This window comes from Centruroides sculpturatus, unplaced genomic scaffold, assembly GCF_000671375.1.
Source record: "Centruroides sculpturatus isolate CEXI.00-Female unplaced genomic scaffold, Cexi_2.0 scaffold569, whole genome shotgun sequence".
NCBI classification, from domain to species: domain Eukaryota; kingdom Metazoa; phylum Arthropoda; class Arachnida; order Scorpiones; family Buthidae; genus Centruroides; species Centruroides sculpturatus.
The window spans coordinates 419,266-444,779 of NW_019384810.1; the positions used below are offsets into that span (position 1 = coordinate 419,266).

At 30.9% G+C, this 25,514-nt stretch overlaps 1 protein-coding gene across 1 annotated transcript in view; it reads right to left on the reverse strand.

The window, feature by feature from the left end:
* Positions 1-8,741: 8,741 nt before the first annotated feature.
* The window catches only part of LOC111629777 (ethanolamine-phosphate cytidylyltransferase-like), a 63,848-nt gene continuing 47,075 nt past the window's right edge, over positions 8,742-25,514 (reverse strand). Inside the window, exons 10-13 of the mRNA XM_023373690.1 lie at positions 18,860-18,925; positions 18,715-18,780; positions 16,134-16,222; positions 8,742-8,895 (exon numbers count right to left, since the gene is read on the reverse strand). Coding sequence (XP_023229458.1) covers positions 8,796-8,895; positions 16,134-16,222; positions 18,715-18,780; positions 18,860-18,925 — 321 coding nt within the window. The 3' untranslated portion in view covers positions 8,742-8,795. The remainder of the gene's footprint in view (positions 8,896-16,133; positions 16,223-18,714; positions 18,781-18,859; positions 18,926-25,514) is intronic.

Genomic DNA, 25,514 nt, shown 5'->3' on the forward strand with positions numbered 1-25,514 from the left:
TTCAATGACACACGTACAGCACAAGTTATTATTTACTGCTGTTAGGATAAGTTGATAACAATGATAACATAAACCTACATACATTAAATTAAAAAATAAAACACTGTATAATTATACACGCTTATACTGATAACGCACATAACTATACTAATTTTTGTGTACAATTGTTTCTTACTGTTAAGTAGCCGTGACACATCCTTTATCTTCTTACTAAAGTTGATAAATATATAGGCAGAATCCTTTCTAATGTTTAATGAATATATTTGTTGGTTTCTCACAACATTTCATTTGCACATAACAGAATCAGATAAACCTCACTTAGCATATTATAACAATTTTGTTTCCTGGGCATTATACAATATTGAGTCTTATTGCTAATTTGCATTTTACCATTCATGATGGTCGGATTTTACATAATATTTGTAATAGCAAAAGGGTATCTAAGTAAACAGAACAAATAATCAACATTCAACTAAAAACTCATAAGCCAGGTGAAAAAATAAGACCCATAATAGACTTTAAATACGCAACGTTATACAACCTAGAAAAATTTTTAAAACAAAAACTTAAATCTATTCAAAATTCCAGATTTGCCATATTAAATACAGACGAGCTTCTAAAAGACATCAAAGATATACAAATAGAAAAAAGTTTTAGAATTGCCAGTCTGGATATTGTTGATATGTACCCCTCCATGTCATGGGTATTAGTAGAAGAAAAACTAAAACAGATTAATATAGAACCAGAGATAATAGACCTAATAGAATTTTTTTATAGAAGTAACTATTTCGAAATTAACAAGAATTATTATACTCAGAATGAAGGTGTTAGTATGGGATCTGTTATTGGGCCGAAGCTTGCCGAAATAGTGATGATAGACATAGACGAAGTAATTAACAAAATACAAGGAATAATAATTTATAAACGATACGTAGATGATATTCTAATTATATACGACAATAAGAAAATAACAATTGAACAGATAGAAGCAAGAATAAATAATATACATAAAGGAATTGAGTTTAAGATAGAAGAAGACATCGTCAGTAATAGTATAAATTATTTGGACATAGTTATTAAAAGGAATGTGAATAGCTTGGAATTTGAACCCTTCAAAAAGTCTTGTGCCATTAACACAACTATAAAATACGATTCTCACATACCACTACATATAAAACAAAACATCTTCAATATGGAATATAATAAAATTAAAAATAGAACCAGCAAACCCATCAATATGGCCAAACACATATATGATTTAAAAAAGAAATTTATCTTGGATGGATACCCCAATCGATTAATTAGTACATGGGAAAAGAAAATAAATGATAAAATAAATAACAAGAAACATAATCAGAAAAAACAAAGCTCGGATATTAAATATATTAGTTTTCCGTATATAAAAGGTTTATATGAAGAAATTAACAAAGAAATGCAGAAAATAAACATAAAACTAGCACCTAAGTACGAAAAACTTCAAGCCAGAATAAAAGCCAAAAAACAAAATAATGAGACTAAAGAAGAAACCAAGAATGTAGTATATGAAATCCCATGTACTTGTAAAGATACCAATATTTATATAGGTGAAACCAAACGAAAATTAAGCATAAGATTAAAAGAACACATCGCTGATATGAAATATCATAGATTAAATTCAGTTTTTCATGATCATTGCCTATTAAACAACTGTAACATTGATAAAACTAATACAAAAATCTTATACAAAGAAAAGAACACATATAGTAGAAAATTTAAAGAAAGTGTAGCTATAATAAACTCTAAAAATTGTTTAAACAAGAATCTAAGCATTAAAATAAGTAACGATTGGCTAAAAATATTGTAATAATGAAAGATAGTTAGTATGTTTTAGAAAAATTCTAAAAATTTTTTGTAAAAATATTTAATGTGTTCTGTTTACTTAGATACCTTTTGCTATTACAAATATTATGTAAAATCCGACCATCATGAATGGTAAAATGCAAATTAGCAATAAGACTCAATATTGTATAATGCCCAGGAAACAAAATTGTTATAATATGCTAAGTGAAGTTTATCTGATTCTGTTATGTGCAAATGAAATGTTGTGAGAAACCATCAAATATATTCATTAAACATTAGAAAGGATTCTGCCTATATATTTATCAACTTTAGTAAGAAGATAAAGGATGTGTCACGGCTACTTAACAGTAAGAAACAATTGTACACAAAAATTAGTATAGTTATGTGCGTTATCAGTATAAGCGTGTATAATTATACAGTGTTTTATTTTTTAATTTAATGTATGTAGGTTTATGTTATCATTGTTATCAACTTATCCTAACAGCAGTAAATAATAACTTGTGCTGTACGTGTGTCATTGAAATTTTTTAAATGGTATGTCTTAAATGTTATATGTTTTAGAATCGTTATATAATTTTTAAAAAATGTAATAATCTAATGTAAATGTTTCTTCTTATCAGTTGACTGATGAGAGGCTATACGCCCGAAACGTGTAAAAGTGCCCGTATCAACTGAATAAAGTGGATAAACGCCAAGTGTTTTAATAATAACACAGTCTTGTGTTCAATAGTAAATACTTGTCCCTACTTTTTCAAGGCAAGTAAAGTTTTTTTTATGCGAATTTTTTATATGCGCTTTTCTGTAGAACGTATTCACCGCATAAAACGAGACCTTACAGTACTTATTTACAGTGTTTTCGTGTATTATGGTGAAGTATAATGTCACGAAACAGAAAACATAAAAAACTTACGTCTATCAATTCAATATATGGAAATACGTACGTTTGTACCTTCAGACGGCCGCCATTCTGTTTTTTTCGTTTTTCGCATAAAGTCGCGTTTGTACGAAAAGTTTAAACATTTATCTAGAATGTTTTGGTTTTTAGTCAAATTTTTGATTTAAAAGTTAATTCTCGTTTTTTAATAAAACATCTTAAAATTTACAATAACATTTGTGTTGAATTTTTAAAAAGAAAGATCGTCAATACTCTGTTTACTCAATTTGATTATTTTAGTGATGAAATGTCTTTTTACCGAGAATGCCGTTTCCTATTCCATTGATGAGAGTCGAATCATATTTCATGCATTTAAGACAAGTGTATGTATCGTTTTCGAGATTGTAGTATTTATGCCTTCTAGTATTTTTGATTTGTTTACCTCGACTGCTTCGACAGAAACATGAAGCTTATAGCTTGATAATTCGGTAATTTGTTTGGCTTTTATAATGGGATTTATGAAGAAAAACAGACTTCGTACTATTTTGTATTTTTGCCTAATTTGCGCAATCTGGCGTTATGCAGTTATCGAACCTACCGGGCACGGTTAAAAAGTAAGACAGCGTAAGTGCAATTATTCCAGATATTGCGGGTTTCGACAAGTAAAGCATTTTCAGAGTTCTGCCACAAATAAGCTACGTATTGATTATTGAGCATCTGTGACGTGCCATAACGAGGAAAAATTTAAACTAATAAGTACGTTTAAAATTAATAAATGCAAATGTATTCTGATAGTTTTTGAGTTAATTCAATTATTTTATTTGCAATATTTCCTCAACTTTAATACAAAATAAGAAAAAAGTGAACTTTTAAGAGATTTGCCTACTGTTAGGATTTCATGAACGATTCAATACTAGGAAAATAGTGTTGGGTATCTTGTTACAAGTAAAAAGATTCTAGATTAGTACAAAATACTATGTGGAACACCACCTAGTACAAAAGTAGCCAAGTGCTCGAGAATTGGCTACTTTCGGGCTACAAGGACAAAAAACATCTGGCAACGCTGAGTGCCACTGAACTCCAACTTACTCAGGACATATCACTGGCGTCTAATTACAGAACGATTCCGTAGCCGTAGTTCTGTTTTTTACCACGAGATGTCGCTACTTCGTGACGTCAAGAAGCTCGACAAGCGTAATTCTGATTGTGGTGTAAATACACCAGTCAGAATTAATTTATTACGAACAAAATTTGCTACTGTTCGTTTGTCGAACGTCAAATTTGTCTTTTGTCTAAATATTCAATGTTTATATTATAGATTTAAAAGATAAATATTGTTCATTATTTTTATCAAAATATTTAAAATTATACAGTATATTATAAAAGTTATTCTACAGAATATGTAGACTTTCGTTCTTAAATTCTTTTAATTTCGAGATTTTCCTTCTGAATTTTCAATCTCTTACTCGGATTTTTTTTATTATTATTCAATAAAATTATTCGTTGCTTTTTAGAAATACAGTAATTTAAGCGTTTTATATTAGAAAATTTGCAATATTTTATTTTACAATTAACGTGTATCTTTGAAATGTTCCACAAAGCCAAACTCAATTTTCTCAGTAGGCATTCTTGTTTGGTTTTCACGAGATTTTAAAAACACCTAACCCTGGCGAATACTGTATCAGGAGTTAAGTGTAACTTGAGTAATTTGAGTAAAGTCTTTCGAATTGGTAGTTTAAATCCATCAACAAATTATCATCGTCAGTAAAATATAATTAGTGAACTTTTTGTAGCCCGATTTAACAGATTTGTAATGATTTATTTAAACGTTAGCTAAGAAAAAATGCTATTCGTAAGAAACATGTTTTTTTTATGAAAAAGATTTATTGAAAATTATACATTTGCAACATTTTCATATGTACAATCTGTTATTGAATGTTTTCCTTTTGTAAGTACATTTCTGAATTGAGTGTAGTCACGATCCCGTGTGCCAGAGCCGCACGAGTAAAATTTATAAATTCCATGATTTTTTTAGACAGTACGACACAGTTAATTTTAGTTGGTTCTCAACTAATCTGTGGCTTTCCATTCGTAGAAATCTGTCAAATACGGTTCATGATATTTTTATTTACAACTGAATGAGCTGTTAATATTCATGAAAACAATTATTTTAAGATATATTAATTAAATACAGCGTTTTTAAAATTTCAGAACAGAATTTACTAACCCTTCATAGTTTTGAATTCCAGCTTCTCAATTTCACAGGCAAATCCATGTACAGTACTTCTCCAAATGTTCAGGTAATCGAAGGAAAGTAGAAAATCCTTCGAAACATGAAGTCTCGCGACAGAATATAGGCTCTTCCTCCACCAGGATTTGCTTATGTTCTAAACCTACATGTTTGTTAGTAAGATTTCCTTTCGAGGAGAAGTGTTTATCGCAAAAACAACAAGTATTTTCTAATATATCCAACACAATTTTTTCCATAACGATTTCTTAGCAACGTAATGGGAATACTTCAAAACCAATTATCGATGATAAAGTATGGTTTTAAAGCTAAAATATCGACAAAAAATTCCAAGCGCACCGTACAGTATGAGGTATACGCTATCTGAACGTCACGACACTAGCGACATCTCGTGGTAAAAAACAGAACTTCGGCTACGGAATCGTTCTGTAATTAGACGCCAGTGATATATCAGATCTAAACCCACTTTTATGATATTTAATCTGATTTATATTACCAACCAAATTTGATTAATTTAATTCTTCGTTAAGTTAAAAAATCTCGCGTTTTAAATAAATTTAAAATTATAAATATATTTTAATTTATCATTCTATGGCGAGTTATTTATTCCGTTTTGATTTCTTATAAATCGATAATAATAATTTACTCTCAGTGAATTTTGTTTATAAATCAAAATTCTTCCCGGAAATCTCAAAATAGGTGAAAAAGCGCAACTTCGCAACTTTCGTAGTTAGTTTCGAACGTTGGACGTTCTGACAAATACGTCACTGGTTACGTCAAAACACTGATCGATTTGAAATACTATATTTCGCTTAAAACGTTAAATAATTTAGTTTTTTTAATAAATAAAATTACAAAGCAAGCGGAACGTCCGCAAGCAAGAACTACCACCATTGGGTTGCCCATTTGGATGGAATATCTTGCGAAGGGTCTTTTTTGCTCCTGACACGCTGTACAGCTCTGTTAAGGTCCCAACATCTGAAATCTTAGCATTCTTTTACGTCTATAGTTTGACATTTATTACAGTTATATGTAATTCTGTAGCAAAGTTTTGGCATGGTTAAAATAAAATTGGCATCCAGTAAAAACTTAAGAAAACACGAAATGTAATACACCGTTTAAATGCATTCATTCTATNTCTGAAATCTTAGCATTCTTTTACGTCTATAGTTTGACATTTATTACAGTTATATGTAATTCTGTAGCAAAGTTTTGGCATGGTTAAAATAAAATTGGCATCCAGTAAAAACTTAAGAAAACACGAAATGTAATACACCGTTTAAATGCATTCATTCTATTCGGAGATAATTAAAAATTTAACTTAAAATAATTTAATGCGCTATTTAAAAATAATTAGAAAAGAACGCAATGTCTGAAATCTTAGCATTCTTTTACGTCTATAGTTTGACATTTATTACAGTTATATGTAATTCTGTAGCAAAGTTTTGGCATGGTTAAAATAAAATTGGCATCCAGTAAAAACTTAAGAAAACACGAAATGTAATACACCGTTTAAATGCATTCATTCTATTCGGAGATAATTAAAAATTTAACTTAAAATAATTTAATGCGCTATTTAAAAATAATTAGAAAAGAACGCAATGTCATACTTGTATTTTTATATTTTGAAAATATAAAAAATAATATACATGATAAAACTTTCAAATCATTCTTTTGATAGGGTATTTTCTCATACAAGCTGCATGTTGTAACTTATTAATTATCCAACCATTAAAAGAAAGAAAATTTGCATAAATTATTTTCATATTTATTAATAGATTATTTATAATAAATCTTTTTGTGTAAATTTTGAAAAATTAATAAAATCTCAATTAAAACTATATATATTATCCATTATATTTCTCTCCAATTGACAATTACTGGATACATACATATATAACTTTCGTTCTCGCTACTTATTTAAAAATCAGTTTTAAAAATACATTTTATAACTAACTTTACTAAACATTAAGAATATTCTCTAAAATAAAACTTTAGTAATAGTTATGTATTTTAAAATAATATAGTTATATTTACTATTTGACTAAGAGTAATTTTACTGCTTTTTTTAAAATAAATGCTAAGTATTCATTGTTTTTGGATTATGTAGTTCGTGCAGATATAGCATGATAGCAACTATCAAGATCTAAATATATATATAACAAAACATGATAATGATAATAGGAATTTTTAAATTTCAAATCACATCCACATAAGAAAACTAATGTGTTTGGTTTTACAACGTTGAAGGCACATGAATACTTAAAACTATCAAGTATCATTGAATAATATTTCAATATTGCTTTGAAATAAACTTATTTTACAGATGATTATTTTATGTTCTCTCTTACAGTACTGTGCCCAACACAAATAGTTATCCAAGATCATCTCCCAATTTAACAAAAAATGCCGTCCACTTCGTTTATTCGCAATGACTAGTCTCGAGATAATGTGTGATAAATATGAGCTAAATACATATTTAATACTAATTTCCTATTTATTAGGCAAGTTCCATATTTACTGACAAACAGTTGGCAATTATCCTAACCAATTTAGTTACTTTCTTGATGTTTTCACTTGGCAGAATGGTTACTCTGTTATATTTTAATATAGTCAAACCTTCTTGTAAGGTGGCAATAAATCTTCCTCTACAAATATTAAATACAGAATCTTTTGATATTTGTGAATTACTAAATATGCAATTTACCACTATAAATGACATCACTAACACAAAATTGCTTGATTTTCAAACTCTTATTTAGATCTCATTATTATATATAATTCTTATTGTTTCGTGTTCTTTGGTTTAGCACTATTTGTTTTAGTGCTAAATCAAAGTCTGACTACATATCTTTTTATTTTATTCTGTATAGAATCCATGATCAATGTAACATTTATATGAAAGATTTAGTGCTTAACAAATACATTGCTAGATGTAAATTTACATTAACAAATCATAGAAAATTTGATTTCAGAAAAAGTTGGTTTTAAAGTTATTTAAAGTAAAAAATGCTCTAAAGTAAAGAGTAATGTCATATATATTTCATAATTAATGAAGATATAAATATTATATTTCTTTAAAATGTCTTATACATATTGCACATTGTTAAAATTTCCTATAATTATTTATTCATATATTTTTAACATTTTACTACTATATATTATATTCTATATGTAACAATTATTTTTACAAACTATTTATTTATGTATAAATACACAATTTATAAATAATTTTACGAACCAAATAATTTACAAATAGTTATAACTTATTAATAAAATTTCTTCAATATATTGATGTTTAATAAATACTTAAGTATGCTATAACAATAATAATAATTAAAATGACACAATTAAAAGTAAAGATTAAAGTCATTAAATGGTGGAATGCAAGATAAAACTATATTGTATAAATTGTATTTCTTTTCTTAGTCTAACATATTTTTGCTGTAACTTTACATAGTATTTACGTTACCTTATTTGTTGACTAATTTGTAAAAATAAAAAGTTTTTTAAAATCATACTTAAGAAATTAATTTCCTTTTTGATTATTCTGTTAAAATACCAAAATATTAACAGAAATTTACAAATGTTAAATGGATAAATTCTACCATAAAGAATCACAGAATTTTGAGCACCATTAATCTTACATGATTTGCTGTTGATGAAGAAAACATATATTAATGTAGAAATGAACATTTCACAATGCTTTGTTATTCTAGTTATCTAAATCACATTTAAAGTTTTCAAAACATGTTCTTTTCAAATTTTAAAATACTTTTGTTTTTTCCCAACAAATCATAAGTACTTCTATGGTAAAAATACTTTTGTAAAATATTAGGCACAGTTATTTTCAATCTTCTTTTTTCTCATCAATGCTTCGAAAGCAGCAATCTCCTTTTTCTCTTTAGCTTCATTTCTGTTCTCAAAGTCAAGTCTACAAATAGTAATTCAAACAGTTATTATTTAATGTACAGTTATATTAGTTAATAAAATAGTAATTAAATCATTAAACATAAATTTGAAAATTAATAATTAAAACATACTTTTTTTAATAAAACCATTTAAGAATTCTTTTTATGAAAAAATTTATTTTCTAATTAAATTTTCTGTTTGAATATAGATAACATAATAACTGAAAATTTTTAATGTACACATAAATATGTAAGTAAGGGTGGGAAACCTTTTTTAAATGGTGGGCCAAATAAAATACAAATGTAAATACAATACCATATTTTCTAGGTTTTTATAATTTCTAGCTGGCCAGGTCAATTGACAGAAAATGTAGTAAAGACAATGTTAAAAACACAAAAAAAAATTGATGTATAATAGGTACAATAAACCTAATTATTTGATTATATATAATTCTGCAGGCTATTTATTGTATATGTTACTGTAAAAGTTCAACATTCAGTAAATCATACAAACACCAGTAAATTTGGACATTTGCCGGTATTCACCAGTAAAATTCCGAAATCCCTTATAAAATGCCTACAATTCGGGCTTTTACTGAGAAATACTGGTAAACATCTGGATTTACTGATCAGCTCCGGTGAAAAAAGTATTCATATGTATCTGCCATTTTGTAATATACAGGTAACCCCCGTATAACACAGTAGCTACGTTCCAAAAAATTGCCGTGTTATGCAAATCAAAGAACTAGTATGAAAAGGGAAGTTAGATTCCAAAAATTAAAAAACATGCTACTATATTTTCATAATTAAGAAAATTTTAATAAAGATATTTAACTTAAGTGATACATATTAATATAAATTAAACAATGTTTTCTTTGTCATCCCTAAACGCACTATTAACCGAGAACGTTTTATTTTTGGGAAGTTATCGTTATTTTCTGAGCATTTTTCTGCATTATTTTCAGATTCATGCTTTACCTTTTGCAAAAAGCGTATGTAATTTTAGATTGCTTGCTTCTAGTTAAAAAAATCTTTATAAATTTCCTTATATGGTGCTAAGCACTTATGGAAAAAGGGAAAAACATCCGGCAACACCAAAAGCAGAAGTGTTGAAATATGGCAAAATTGAAACAATTTTCGTGAAGGACCATGTGTATGGAGACGAGAAAAGAAAATTTACACACTGAAGTACTAATAGTTCACGAAAATAATAAATTTCGTGAACCATTAGTACTTAAGTATGTAAAAATTTATTACATTTCGTGTTATACGAGGGTTTTACCCATTTCTCGAACCGTGTCAGAGTGAATCCGTGCTATAAAAGTACCATGTTATATGGGGGATGGTACCAATTCTCGAACCGTGTTAGAGTGAATCCGTGCTATAGAAGTGCCATGTTATACGGGGGTTACCTGTACTTAAAAATATAAAATAAAACAAAATGAAAGCATCCAGCTTCAAAACAACAATTTTTAATAATGACAAATACTTTTTCATGCCATCTAGCCCACAATTTTTAAAAAATGTTTAAACCTAAAAAAAATGAACACTTTAAAATTTTATTTGTTTATTACAATATATTTTAATTATTACTACTTGTTTGGCTGTAGTTTTTAGTGTCTGAGTTAACATACAGCTTTACTAACTCAACACAAATACTTGTGTGTGAGCTCTGGTTTTAATAAATACTAGGACATTAAAATTATAAAAAAATTTTCTATTTTATTAACAAATTTATATAAACAATAAATCTTGTAATGATAGGGGATATTTATTTGTTGCTACAAGGTTGACTATTATGGCATTTAAAATTGCACAACAATGATGATGATGATTTGCATAAACATTTTTTTGTTGAATACATTTTTAAACAACCATATTTTTTGAACCCTTGACCCCAACAAAAGATAGTGTAAGGAAAGTAGTTAGAAAAACTAACTTCTCTTCCTACTTCTACAATGCTAATAACATTTCCTTTACATAATGTAAAATTGGTTTCTAGTGTAAGTGACTTCAGTTTTCCAACCTTAATGCCAAGTTCATCCTCAATATTTATGACCACTGCTATTATTGATTTTGGATTGATCTTTGCTTGGTCTAAATCCCAGTACAGTAGACCTCCCCTATAACATGGTAGATACTTTCCATGAATTCCGTGTTGTACGAGTCACTTAGATTTTACAAATCTAAGTGACTCGTACAACACAGAATTCATATAACACTGAACGTATCTACTGTGTTATGGGGGGGGTCTACTGTACTTTGATTATTACATTCTGTCAACTGAAGGTTTTGAAATTTTGTTACATGATGTTTTCATTTGCTTTGCTTGCATTTCAAAGCTTTCTTTGGCAGTCTTTCGAAAAAGCATCACTTTTTCAGCCCTGACAGAAGTTGTCAGAGTCATGTCACAACTTGCGGGAGATAATGGTGAGTCTACTTTCTCAGTTTCAACTAATGCAAAATGCTGCCACTCCGGCTGCTTCGTCTGCTCAACTATATTTTCTTGCTGACATCCTGAAGCTTTGTTCTTTGCTCAAATTGTACTTTCTAGCTGTGTTCCTCCATTCCAGCATTTAACTTTTCTCCAAATCTTCAGTGTCTATATTGTTTACTAAATCATGTGGAACAATTGAGCTGATAATAACCATTTTCATTGAAACCCAAACATAGCTAAATATGGTGAACGTTTGATCCATAATAAGTGCTATTCTCCATTGCTTGCACAAACTTCAAGCATTCAGACCATTTTGAAGTTTTACTTGTTTCCATCTAAAGTTGATAACATATATCCAATGTCCTGGTTTGCACATTTGACTGATCCCTGAAGACTAGTTATGTCTTAGTTTCCATGAACTATCTGTATATTGGCTCACATGCAACATAAACATTGGATAACTTGGTTACAAAACTCTACCATTATCAGAATGAAGGATATTAGTCGGATTAGTCTAGAATCGATTAATTTTATGGAAGAAAACCTTTCGATCGGCTGTAGTCCGTAAACTTCACACGTGTCGGGCTGTGATTGGAAGGACTCGTAAGAAATTGGATTCCTAAAGAATGGAACATATCTATGATCTTATAGGGGGGGTCGATTGTAATTAAATCTGGCATTAAATTTAAAGCATGTTTATATTTATATGTACAATACTCTGTAGTGAAATTTGACTAGTGTGCATGACACACAAATGGAGTTATTGACAACATTCTCCTTACCAAAGTTTCCATTTTTGTCACTCTTGTTAGCAGAACTATCAGCAATGTTTTTAGCTGTCTTCATTTTAATTAAACAAATATTATTAAAGTAGTTTTCATAATTCTATAAATTAATAAAATGAAAACAGAAAAACTATAACTTACTTTCATGGCTAACTACTAAGAATAATGGAAACGAAAATTATGACATCAATAACCACATTCATTCATCATAAAAAATAACCAAATTTCACCAAGGCATTATAAAACTATAAAAATAATGAATTTAAATGTTTTTGATACTGATACTATTTCCTCATTTTTTAAAACTGTATTGAATAAGAAAGTTCTCCCTAGTGTTTATTCTGAATTAATTCTAACTACAGTTATATGTATAAATAGAACAATGCTAGAAATTACCAAACAAAATAAAAAAATAAAAAGGAAAGGAACACTGACTAGACAACAAACAAAAATAACTGATGTGATTACTATAGTTAAGAAATTAAAATGGAATTGGACCAGCTATTAGATAATAGATGGATACTTAAAGTTCCTAATTGGCCCTAAAGAGAATGTACAAGGGCTATTTTTTAAATAATTTCCATTTGTGAATGAGAGTGAAAATGACGTGCGATTGCAGCAGTGTGCATGAGCATCCACTGCCAGCATGCTTTGCACATGTTTAGACACTATTTGCAGCAGTATAGTCTGTCTGTGTGCTGAGCTGTAGAAGTCTATAATGTTTAAGAAAATTGAGTCGCCCACCTACTATGAGATACAATCTGTTATTTGATTTCAGCACGAAAGATCATGGCAACTGTCTTTTGGGACAGGAAAAGGATTTTGTTAGTGTATTTTATGCTAAGAGGCACAACAATCAATTCTGATGCATATTGTTTCACCTTGAGAAAACTCCGGCATGCCATACAAAACAAGCAGCATGGCCTACTGTCTTCCAGCAGCAGGCAGTAGATTTCTTTGAAGTCAGAATTTTAAAAATTGTTGAGCAGTATGACAAAGGTTTGAACAAAAATGGAAATTATGTAGAAAAGTAGATAAAAATATGTAGAATATGGGAAAAATATATTTTAATGATATTTACAGTATTAAAATAAATTCACTATTCATCGCATCGGAATGACTAAAAAATTTACACACCTGAACCATTTACAGTGCGATCATGCAAAAGATCGGTAAACAAACGTTTTCGAACCCCTTCTGGGCTCTGCTTCAGGTTCAAATCAGTTTCTATAAAGACGTTCAATATCCGTTAGACGTAGAAATCCGTTCGATCATGTTGTTTAAAGCTTGAATTTGACTTGTAGGTTCGAATGGATTCACACAATCCAAGTCGCGCATGTGCGACCAGTTCGCCCGTCGGATTTTGATGGGTGAATTAGAGCGTGTTGTGAATTAACTCCTGCAAGGGCATCGATAACAGCATCTCCTCTTTAAAATTTATGCACGTGTTGGTGCATAAACTTTAAAGAGTTGACACAACCAAGTGCTAAAAGTGGTACACCTAATTTGTTATAATTCTGTATTCCAATTTAATGGCAAGATCTACACACAGAGTAAAGGGGTCCCCATGGGCAGCCCGGTCTCTGAGGACCTGTGTGAAATGGTGGTACGGCAATTGGAAAACAAGGTCCTCCCTCAATACCTCCACAACATCCAATTATATAGGAGGTATATAAATGACATCATCATTATCTGGAAAACAACACCAGATGCAACAACCTTTGTCGATTCTTTCAACAATAACCCGTACAGGTTGACTCTGGAATTAGAGCAATCTAACCCATCAGAAGTAACTTTCTGGATATAAGCATTAAGGTCGATAGCTCGGAAATCAATACGTCGGTATATCATAAACCCAGATCCACATCATCATATATTCCGATCGGGTCATGTGATCCGGCCGCATACAAGACTGCAGCCTTTAGAGCATTAATCAGAAGAGCCTTTACGCATTCATCTAACATCCAGGCTCGGGATACCGAACTAGCCTACAACTCGCGTTGCCGCCCAACACGGGTATCACAAACATGTACTGTACATAGGCTAATACAACATCAGCAACGTATATATTCGGAGAGTACACAGGAATCGGACCAAGTCGAGAACGGCCATCTTGAAGAAATAGAACATATCGCCATCACATACAATCCGTACTTAAAATCTCTATACGCTAAGCTTGCCAGCAAACGTCAGCTACGTCTAGCTTTTAGGAGGTGTCCACCATCTTCAACCTCTGACGCAATGGAAAGGACCCTCCTAACCCCATCAGACACCCTGGAATCTATAGCATCCTAGTGAAGGACAACAGGTGCGATAGGAACCTGATTTATATAGGCTCCACTAAACGATCTTTGGGAGTCAGAATACAAGTGCATCTAGCCGATATCCGGCACGGAAGAACTTCCACGGCCCTCGCTACGTATGTAATCGATCCGGATATAGTAGCGAACTTCTCCCAGGCCATTCTCCTCCACAATTCGCCTCCTATTGAACACCTCAAATGGCTAGAGGCTATGCACATATTTATATCCTCCACCACCAACACATGCATAAATTTTAAAGAGGAGATGCTGTTATCAATGGCCAGGCAGGAGTTAATTCACAACACGCTCTAATTCACCCATCAAAATCCGACGGGCGAACTGGTTGCGCAATGCGTGACTTGGATTGTGTGAATCCATTCGAACCTACAACTCAAATTCAAGCTTTAAACAACAGGATCGAACGGATTTCTATGTCTAACGGATATCGAACGTCTTTATAGAAACTGATTTGAACCTGAAGCAGAGCCCAGAAGGGGTTCGAAAATGTTTGTTTACCGATCTTTTGCATGATCGCACTGTAAATGGTTCAGGTGTGTAAATTATTTACAGTATTTTTCTTCTTATTAAAAAACAGACCTTATTTAAAAAATACTCTTCATACATAACTAAGAAAAAAAAAATCTCATTTAAGACTCAGAAGCAAAATTATACAAACCACAGGGACTATTTGGACTCAAAGCTCATGCTCATACATGTGCACACACAATTGAAGTTAATGAATGAAATCAAATTAAGAAATGAATAAAATGTCAGTACAGTAATACCTCAACTTACGTGAACCCAGAGTTATGCAATTTTCAAATCTTGTCGATTCATTTTTTGTTTGGGCGCCACACAACTCTTGATTACTCACTCCGCCCCCACACTATTGTTCAAATTACATGTTTGGACATGTCGTGCGGAATCAACGCATAGCTACAATTTATTTTGTGTTATTTATTTCTGTGTTTGTTATATCTACAAAAACTTGAAAAACTCTACTATGTCATCCAAATGAAGTAGAACTGATTCTTCTGCATCAAACAAGAAAAGAAAAACTTTATCTTTGGAATGTAAAGTTAACATTATTAAAGACTTTGATACAAAAATGAAAATTTGTGAATTGGCAAAGAAGTTTGATCTACCGGAATCGACAGTCAAAACAATTATAAAAGATAAAGAAAAAAATTCTCAAAGCTGAGAAAAATGCTCAATCTTTAAATTCAAGCATCATTTGTAAATGTCACGGTATTATTGCTGAGATGGAAACAATGTTAAAATTATGGTGTGATAATCAAGTAAATGTGAAAAATTGTATAATAATATAATTTGTTATACATATGTATTATCTAAGATTTTATTGAACATTTTTTTCTAAATTATTGTTTTCTTTAGTCTCCGGCCCCAACTAAAAATTATTAGTATGTATTTATATGCAAAATTATATCATGACTTATGCAAATTCAACTTATGCAGTTCAGTCCCACCTATTGCGTAAGTTTGGGGTATTACTGTATTCATTCCTGTAGATTTTAATTGATTTTTAATCCATTGAAAAAATAATTAATATGCTAATAAATTAAAATAAATTAACTTAAACACAATAACAGTCAAATAAATAGTAAAATGGGGTAGTTTTAAATTTTTATAAAATTTCCACACTTTGTAAATCATTAAAATTTTCATTTATAGGATATTTTAACTTATAAGTTAATAAATCAATTTTAAAAACATACCTGTGTTCAATAATCCTTTCAACTATTTTCTGTGTTGTCATATCATTCCCACTGTCCAATATTGAAAATTTTCCAAGCTTTTTGGGTTCCTATATAAAAAAATTTTAAAATTTAATATAATTATAAATAATCACAAACCAACATTATACTGCCAGAATAAAGAACAGACCATAATTTTAACTTACAAATTTAAATTTTTTTGTTAAATTTTATTTTACAAAATTAAAATTTTGCTACATACAAAATTTCTGTATATATAACTTAAAAACTTATTATAGAAAAGAAATGATTCAAATACTAATAAAAATATTGATATATATATATATATATATATAAATATTTATATTGATATATATATATTATATATATTATTGTTTTCTTTAGTCTCCAACCCCAACTAAAAATTATATTAATATATATTATTGTTTTCTTTAGTCTCCGGCTTCTTTAGTCTAATAATATATTAATATATATTATTGTTTTCTTTAGTCTCAGGCCCCAACTAAAAATTATCAGTATGTATTTATATGCAAAATTATATCACGACTTATGCAAATTCGACTTATGCAGTTCGGTCCAACCTATTGCGTAAGTTTGGGGTATTACTGTATTCATTCCTGTAGATTTTAATTGATTTTTTTTATCATGATATATCATCATATATCATAATAACTACAACAAAGAAATAAAACATTTTCAAATATTTTTTTGAAATACAGTAATACCTCGACTTACGTTACCCCAACTTACGCAAACCCAGAGTTACGCAATTTTCAAATCTAATCGATTTATCTTTTGTTTGAGCGTCACGCAACTCTCGATTACTCACTCCCCCACACTATTGTTCGGCTTACATGTTCGGATGTGTCGCGTGGAATCGACACATAGCTACAATTTATTTTGTGTTATTTATTTCTGTGTTTGTTTTATCTATGGAGACTTGAGAGACTATGTGGTGATTTCTTGTAACTGTGAACGAATCAAAAGACAAGATAAGATTAACGAGAACATTTATTAGCTTACATACATCCGACTTGGATTTTACACAAATTGCGAAATTATACCACGACTTATGCGAATTCGACTTACATGGTTATCGCTCGGTCCCACCTATCGCGTAAGTTTGGGGTATTACTGTATATAAAAATTATATATTTTTTTATCAACTAAATAAAGATGGAATACCGACAAGTGTTAAAATAGAAACACACCTTGTGTTAGTGAATCAAAGAAATAAGACAACACGATTTCAGAAAATTTAAAATTTTTAAATATGTAGATCTTTCATTCATTTCATATTTATCATAAATAAATTATTATTGTATACATATGGTATATAAATGATAAATCTCAATTGTTTTCTAAAGGCATTCTAGTTTATTTCAGTATATTTTTTTTACATAACAAGCATACTGAATAAATAGCTAAATAATTATTTATATAAAGCAAGCAGAAAGCAAACAGGTGAAAAATTCTTTTTACTTACAGCATAAGGATCACTTCCGTCAACATCAGATGGAATAGGAGTACTTCCNGGCTTCTTTAGTCTAATAATATATTAATATATATTATTGTTTTCTTTAGTCTCAGGCCCCAACTAAAAATTATCAGTATGTATTTATATGCAAAATTATATCACGACTTATGCAAATTCGACTTATGCAGTTCGGTCCAACCTATTGCGTAAGTTTGGGGTATTACTGTATTCATTCCTGTAGATTTTAATTGATTTTTTTTATCATGATATATCATCATATATCATAATAACTACAACAAAGAAATAAAACATTTTCAAATATTTTTTTGAAATACAGTAATACCTCGACTTACGTTACCCCAACTTACGCAAACCCAGAGTTACGCAATTTTCAAATCTAATCGATTTATCTTTTGTTTGAGCGTCACGCAACTCTCGATTACTCACTCCCCCACACTATTGTTCGGCTTACATGTTCGGATGTGTCGCGTGGAATCGACACATAGCTACAATTTATTTTGTGTTATTTATTTCTGTGTTTGTTTTATCTATGGAGACTTGAGAGACTATGTGGTGATTTCTTGTAACTGTGAACGAATCAAAAGACAAGATAAGATTAACGAGAACATTTATTAGCTTACATACATCCGACTTGGATTTTACACAAATTGCGAAATTATACCACGACTTATGCGAATTCGACTTACATGGTTATCGCTCGGTCCCACCTATCGCGTAAGTTTGGGGTATTACTGTATATAAAAATTATATATTTTTTTATCAACTAAATAAAGATGGAATACCGACAAGTGTTAAAATAGAAACACACCTTGTGTTAGTGAATCAAAGAAATAAGACAACACGATTTCAGAAAATTTAAAATTTTTAAATATGTAGATCTTTCATTCATTTCATATTTATCATAAATAAATTATTATTGTATACATATGGTATATAAATGATAAATCTCAATTGTTTTCTAAAGGCATTCTAGTTTATTTCAGTATATTTTTTTTACATAACAAGCATACTGAATAAATAGCTAAATAATTATTTATATAAAGCAAGCAGAAAGCAAACAGGTGAAAAATTCTTTTTACTTACAGCATAAGGATCACTTCCGTCAACATCAGATGGAATAGGAGTACTTCCATGAAAAACATAATCTACCTAAAATTATATTGCAATATTGTCTTAATTTTGCTATATATTTAAAACAACTAAACTGAATAATTCAAAAAATTTTTACCTTAAAATGGTTCATTAGATCTGATGTTACAGAATAGGGTGCACCAATCACAACTTCATTAACATACTAAAAAAAATATGTATATAATCTATTGTAAAATTTAACAATAATTACAAATGTAAATCCGTTTCTGTAGTCCAGAAAACACACTTTGGTAGACGTATCTCACAGCAATTTCTGGTTAGCAAATTATTTTTTATTTTCCATTCAACTACAAATATATTTCGGGTTGGTATAATGTACTCCCACCCGATTTGCACATTATGTAAATTACAAAAAATTTACAATGTAAGTGTTTTTTATGATTTAGTTTGTTTCTATGGTATAACATGGTCATGTTTTAATATTTCTTGTTTATTTGATCTAGCACTGAGGAGAGGTTGGAGTACATTATACCAACCTGAAAGATATTTGAAGTTCAATGGAAAATAAAAAATAATTTGCTAACCAGAAATTGCTGTGAGATACGTCTACCAAAGTGTGTTTTTTGGATTAGAGAGACAGATTTACATTTGTAATATACCATACAGCAAGTCGTTTATATATTTAACAATAATATTTACAATTATAAAATATACATTATTAATGATGTTATGTAATCAAATTTTCAGTATTTATTCATAATATAATATTATAATTATAAAATACACATATACAGTGTTGTCAAAAAATTAAATTTTGGTAACATACACGTTAAATATTAGTAATTAATAAATTGAAGTAATTTGAAACATAAAATCCCATTTTAAATATTACTTTTCTGATAAAAGTAATCAAATATACAAAGAAACAAAAAAAATCCTATTGGCATTAAAACAAAACAGTATTTTAACAAATTGAAGAATTTATAATTGGAACATTACATTAATGATGTACAGAATGCCAGAGAAAAAGGGTCTTCCCCATGACCATATACCGCATACATCTCCCAAAAGGATGCAAGTCCCTATTACCGAAGTTAAGATATCTCTGTTTGAGGAAAGCAATTAGAACAAGAAGGTGCGTGTATTCCAAACTCGATAAACTAATTAAAGAAGAAAATATTCTATTTGGGCAAAATGTATCAATGTTACAAGAAGCAAACAAAAAGGCCGTTATATATCAAGAAATTTTAGAGAAGAACCTGACAGTAAAGTACAGGAAGATAATGAATTGGATTTTAAAAAAGCAGAGACCGTTGAGGGAAGAAGTACCTATAATCCCATTAGTATGTTGGGATAACATATCTCCACCTGATTATCTACTTGACAACTTAGCAAATGGCCCAATGTACACTCCAGGTACCCCAAAGCCAGGGATGCACAACCTTTTCTGAAAAAGGGCCAAATTAGGATTAAGTTTACTGACTGGGGGCCGGACCTCCAAGTGATTAATGCGATGTCTGATGCAATTTGCGAGAGTCTTTGTTGTATCGTCATGTGGTTAAGACTGATTGTTTGAAAACACTGTCTTCTCAGGACACATTTCACTTGCGATGATAAGACACTTTCTTATCATATCGCCATCTGTGAAAGGTTTCCCATTCTTGGCTATTAAAGCAGATATTTCTAGGCTGGCTTCAACAGCCGCATCCAATTCTCCAGATTGTTTCTTGAACACATTTTGTTGGCTGATTAGTGATTGTCATAACGATTCGATTTTCCGTTTGCGTTCCGTACCTTGCAGAAGGAAATCCTTGTGTTGGCTTTCATGATGTCGCTTCAGGTTGAATTCTTTTGGCACTGCTATTGTTCCATTGCACAAAAGGCAAATAATGCTGTTGTTCTGTTGCACAAAACAGTACTTGTTAGTCCACACTTCCACTTCTTGAAACTGATGATTCTCGCGATTGACCTTGCGTTTAATGCCCGGCGCCATACTGTTCACTCTGCAAAACAATGTCTCATTGTGCCGAAAATTCTGAGGCCTGCAACAAATCATGTTTGAGATAAGGGCAAGCTAGACTACCATGTGCTTTGTTCTGTATCCACTCTGACCAAAGACTAAAGAAGCGGGGACAGAAGACTATTACACACACGTGGCCAGGCAGGTTTTAATTCATTCGACCCCTGTCCAGGCGTCTCCACCATTTCTCAGAATTTGTGAGTCAGATCGTCAACATGCCAAGTGCAGGACACTAATCCATCATAAATGTGGTTACCATTCTTACCTAAATTATATTTATGGCCCGTCAGTTTTACCCCCGTGTTCAGAAATGAATCAAAAGTGATTAACACAGTGCAGTGGAAAATCTGAATATTTTAAATATAATTATTAAAATTGCAATATCTCGTTTCAAATTGGCGCTAGAATCAATCTGTTTTTTTTTTTCTGTCACAAATATATCACAGTTTACGACTGTTAAATTTCAAATAAAATAAAAATTAAAAATAATAATTTAATTTTAAATTTACGAAAAAAAGAATGTAAAAATAAAAGTAAATAAAAAGTTCCAATTAATTTACTACTTAAATAACCTAAATATATCTGTTTTCTTTCAAACAAAAAAAACCGCAGCTTTCTAGCTACACGGAATCATTTTACAACCCTCTTTGTTGACAAGTTTATGGCTTGACGCGGTTTGTAATAATTATTAAATCCAAAATATTTTAATGCAAATGGCTTCCTTTTAGTCGTAATGACTCTATTCCAACTACAGTATTAATTTTCTTGGTCCAACTTAATAATAATAAATTTGATGTGAAAAATTTTTTTTCTATTCTTTGTCTATGGAGAGATATTGTTGTAAATTATTGGTTTTATAGCTTTTTGTACATTCCTTTTTGAACTCTGGTTAGTTTTTTTCTAGTTTGAATGACATTAGGTTGACGAATAAGCGTCTTTTCAGAAAAGATTGATTCAAATTCGACTATACCAATCAGAATCTAGAATGTAAACAAATGCTAAAAAATTGTTATTTTCATGGTTTTTCAGCGCTATTTTCACTTATTTTTGTTATTTGACGCTATTTAGATGAATAGGCAAGTTTTCCGAAGCATAAAATTGAAGATTTTCCGCCAAAATAAAAACTTCCCGATAACATCGGAAATGACGTTCTAACATCATTTTAAAATATTCGATATCTAAACCAGAAAGTGTTAGATAGAAATAGACTTATTTATAGAACAATCCCCCATTTCTCACCTCAGGGAAAGTCATAAAACAGTTGGGTGCTAATGACTTTGTGAAAGGGAAAAATTTCTACACTTAGAAACTTCGAAAGAAGGGATTTGGCCTGTACCGTCCGCGGGCCGCATAAACATTGATAGGGGGCCGTATGTGGCCCACGGGCCGCAGGTTGTGCACCCCTGCCAAAGCCAATCTTGGATAGTGTGATGCCACATATTGAAAGGATGACCGTGGGCATGAAGGACACCCACAAAGAATATTACAGATGGAGAGCCACATTCAAAATCTGTTCCGGCCACAACAAAACCCAAGATGAAGGATTTTGGCAATGTTTACAAAAAACCAAAAAATGGCTAGCCAGGGAAGGCATCATCGTTTTAAAAGCAGACAAGAGCAGAGCATTAATACTCTTAAAAGAAACCACCTATAGAGGTCTGATGCAACAATACGTCAACGATACGGAATGCAAGCCGATTAACGACGGATACGTTTACAAACTACAGGCTCAAGTCAAACGCTTTACAAAAACATCGCTTGCCAGGGAGCTAAAATTGAAAGGAGCAGTGGTGGCATCACCAGACACACCTAAATTATTTGCCTTTGCAAAAACACAGAAACAAACACCTGCTCTTAAACCCATTTTCGACAAGGCCAGGGGCCGTATTCTGGTCACTTATCTCTCGTCTCTTCTTTCACCAACGAATGACGTCAAAGCTAGAGACAAAATTTGTCTCTCATACACAGTGGTGATTCTGATCGTTCGTAACAATCTCGTCTTTGTTGTTGACGTCACGATTCTATTCGGTTGATTATACATGTTCAGGTTATCTGCACACGCAACACGGTATAGAATTTTAACCAATGAAATTGTAAAATTTTCGAAAGTCCGGAGTATGTAATCATAGATCATGTGGCAAGGAAAGCACGTGTTCAAATAATGCGTGTAATTTTTCGACAAAGTAATTAATATTTTTTTAATGTTTTATAACGTTTTTAGATTGTAATGTCAATTTCTCTCTTTTAACAAATTAAAATTTTAATAACCTAAGTTAGAAAAGCGCGAGTTCTTAGATATTTTTCGAAATATTGCGATCTAATTTCTTCTTAACTATCTAAGATTAACATCATATTCGACAGTTCAGTAATTGATGTAGGATAATTAAAAAAAATGGAATAAGTGATGTTTCCGAGTAGGCGCTGGAAAAAAATCAGGATTTTCTCTCTCGAAATATTCTTCCCGAGATAGAGAACGTTCTCTAATATGATTGTACAGTGCGAGTAGCATCCAATCGTCCATATTGGATATAACAAAATCGAGACAAAAGACGAAAGAACGACCGAAAGACAACTATCCACTCGTCTCTGATAAACGAGAGAATCGAAGAGAGAAAAAATTGTCCAGAATCGCGTTTAGAGAGACGCGATGATCTCTCGAGACGTAAACAAATGATCAGCCCAATGATACACTATGATACAAAGCCCAATAGAGAAGGTCCCAGATGATCTCCCATAAGCATAATGTTATACTACTAATATAATGAATAAATTTTCAAAATCTTTTAGTGTGACCTTTTACACATCAAAACAAATATAAAAGTAAAAATGAATTGTCCTCTTGAGTGAAAACACATCTTTCATTAAAAAGTTTGTTAAAAGCTAACTTAAATTTTCATATTTATGTACAGGTAGGCCTCCTACAATGCGGTACCTTTACAACGCGTTTTCACTCCAACACAGTTGGAAAAATGCAGAAATTTTCTTACAACACGATTTAAAGTATTTAGAGACGAATTATCTTTCACATAACAGAAAAATTGCAACAGATCACGTGATATGCGCCACAGTTCGGTGTACAGAGCTAAATGTCCTAGAAAACAGCTGTTTCCCGGAAAAAATTTGACATGTTATTCCCATGAAAGTTTCAGGGGAAGACCAGTTTCTAAACAGATGTGCATCAGTTACCGTAAACACTCAAATATATCACTACATTTTCGATCACTTATACTCTCAATACGTGGGGACCGCAAAAATGGTCCAAAATACAGTATAAACTTCTATTGGGTGTATATTTTTAACAATATAGTGGAAGGAAGTTATTTTTTGCAATTTTTACTGTCCACAAAACTGATTGAAAAAATTTTAGCAATAACAACACCGAATGAAAAGAAAGGAGTGTCGTTAAAAAGGAAATTTATCTCTCTTCAAACAAAGAAATTTTGGATCAAATTAAAAATCAAGAGCAGATAGCTGATATTGGTAGGCATTTTAATTTAAATGAGTCAACTATTCAGTCGATTAAGCAATCAGAAGAAAAGATTAGGAATTCGGTTACATCCAGATCATCTATTCTTGTGAAAAATGTTGCTCATCCGAGAGCACCTATAATGTAAAAAATGGAACAAGCGCTAATATTATGGGTAGAAGATATGAATAAGAAACGGTTGCCTTTAAATAAAACTGCACTTAAACACAAAGCCTTAAAAATATTTGATTATTTAAAACAAATGGGACAGTTGTCGATTGGTGAAACCTGTGTTAAATTCTTGGCTAGCAACGGCTGGTTTGAAAAAAAAAATTTAAAAAAACACCATACAAATGCCAAGTTCTCTTTTTACAACCTAATCCCAGTTTTTGTATTAAGCTGGTGTCTCCTATAATGCGATTTCCCACAATGCGATATTTTTCAAGGAACATATCTACCACATTGTAGGAGGCATGCCTGTATTGTAATTGTTTCCATTTAAACAATTACAATTAGAGATGCCACGAATATTCGGCTACTATTTGGTATTCGGCCGAATAGTATGCAACATTCGGCCGAATACCAAATCATGAAAAAAAACCGCACATATTACTCAAAAACGTATTTATTTTAATCATAAATTATTACATTTAATACTTAAAATCTATCAGTGGTAAGTTGTAATGAATGAAAACAATTTTTTCAGCATTTGTTGATAGCAAACGATTGCGCTTTTCCTCATAAACTATACCTGCTTCTGAAAATAGCCTCTCACTATATACACTACTGCCGGGAGACGATAGATAAATCTTAGCGAATTCTGTCAGGCTTGGATACTGTTTTGCGTTTGCTGACCACCACTTGTAAAGGTCTGCCGTCCGATCTAGGCGAACAGTTTTCATATAAAGTGATACAGTGATATTTTTTAGTAATAATTAGTAACGCAATTTGATGTAACAATGAACAAATAATGCATGTTGTGACATGATCTACTCGCAAATAAAACAAATGTGCCCGCAGTGTCGCTACCGCACCCACCGCAATGTATCAGGTCGTAACATATCACCCGCGAAATGTACACATATTTTGCCGAACATTCGGCCGCCGAATATTCGGCGCTTCGGCCAAGAGCGTAGCCAAATGTTCGGTATTCGGCAAAATCACTATTCGTGGCATCACTAATTACAATACATAAATATGAAAATTCATTACAGTTTCCTCCAAGACAATATGTTAATTTCAATAATAATAATACAGTAGAGCATCGTTTATCCGAAATGTCAGTTATCTGAAAGAATTCCAGTC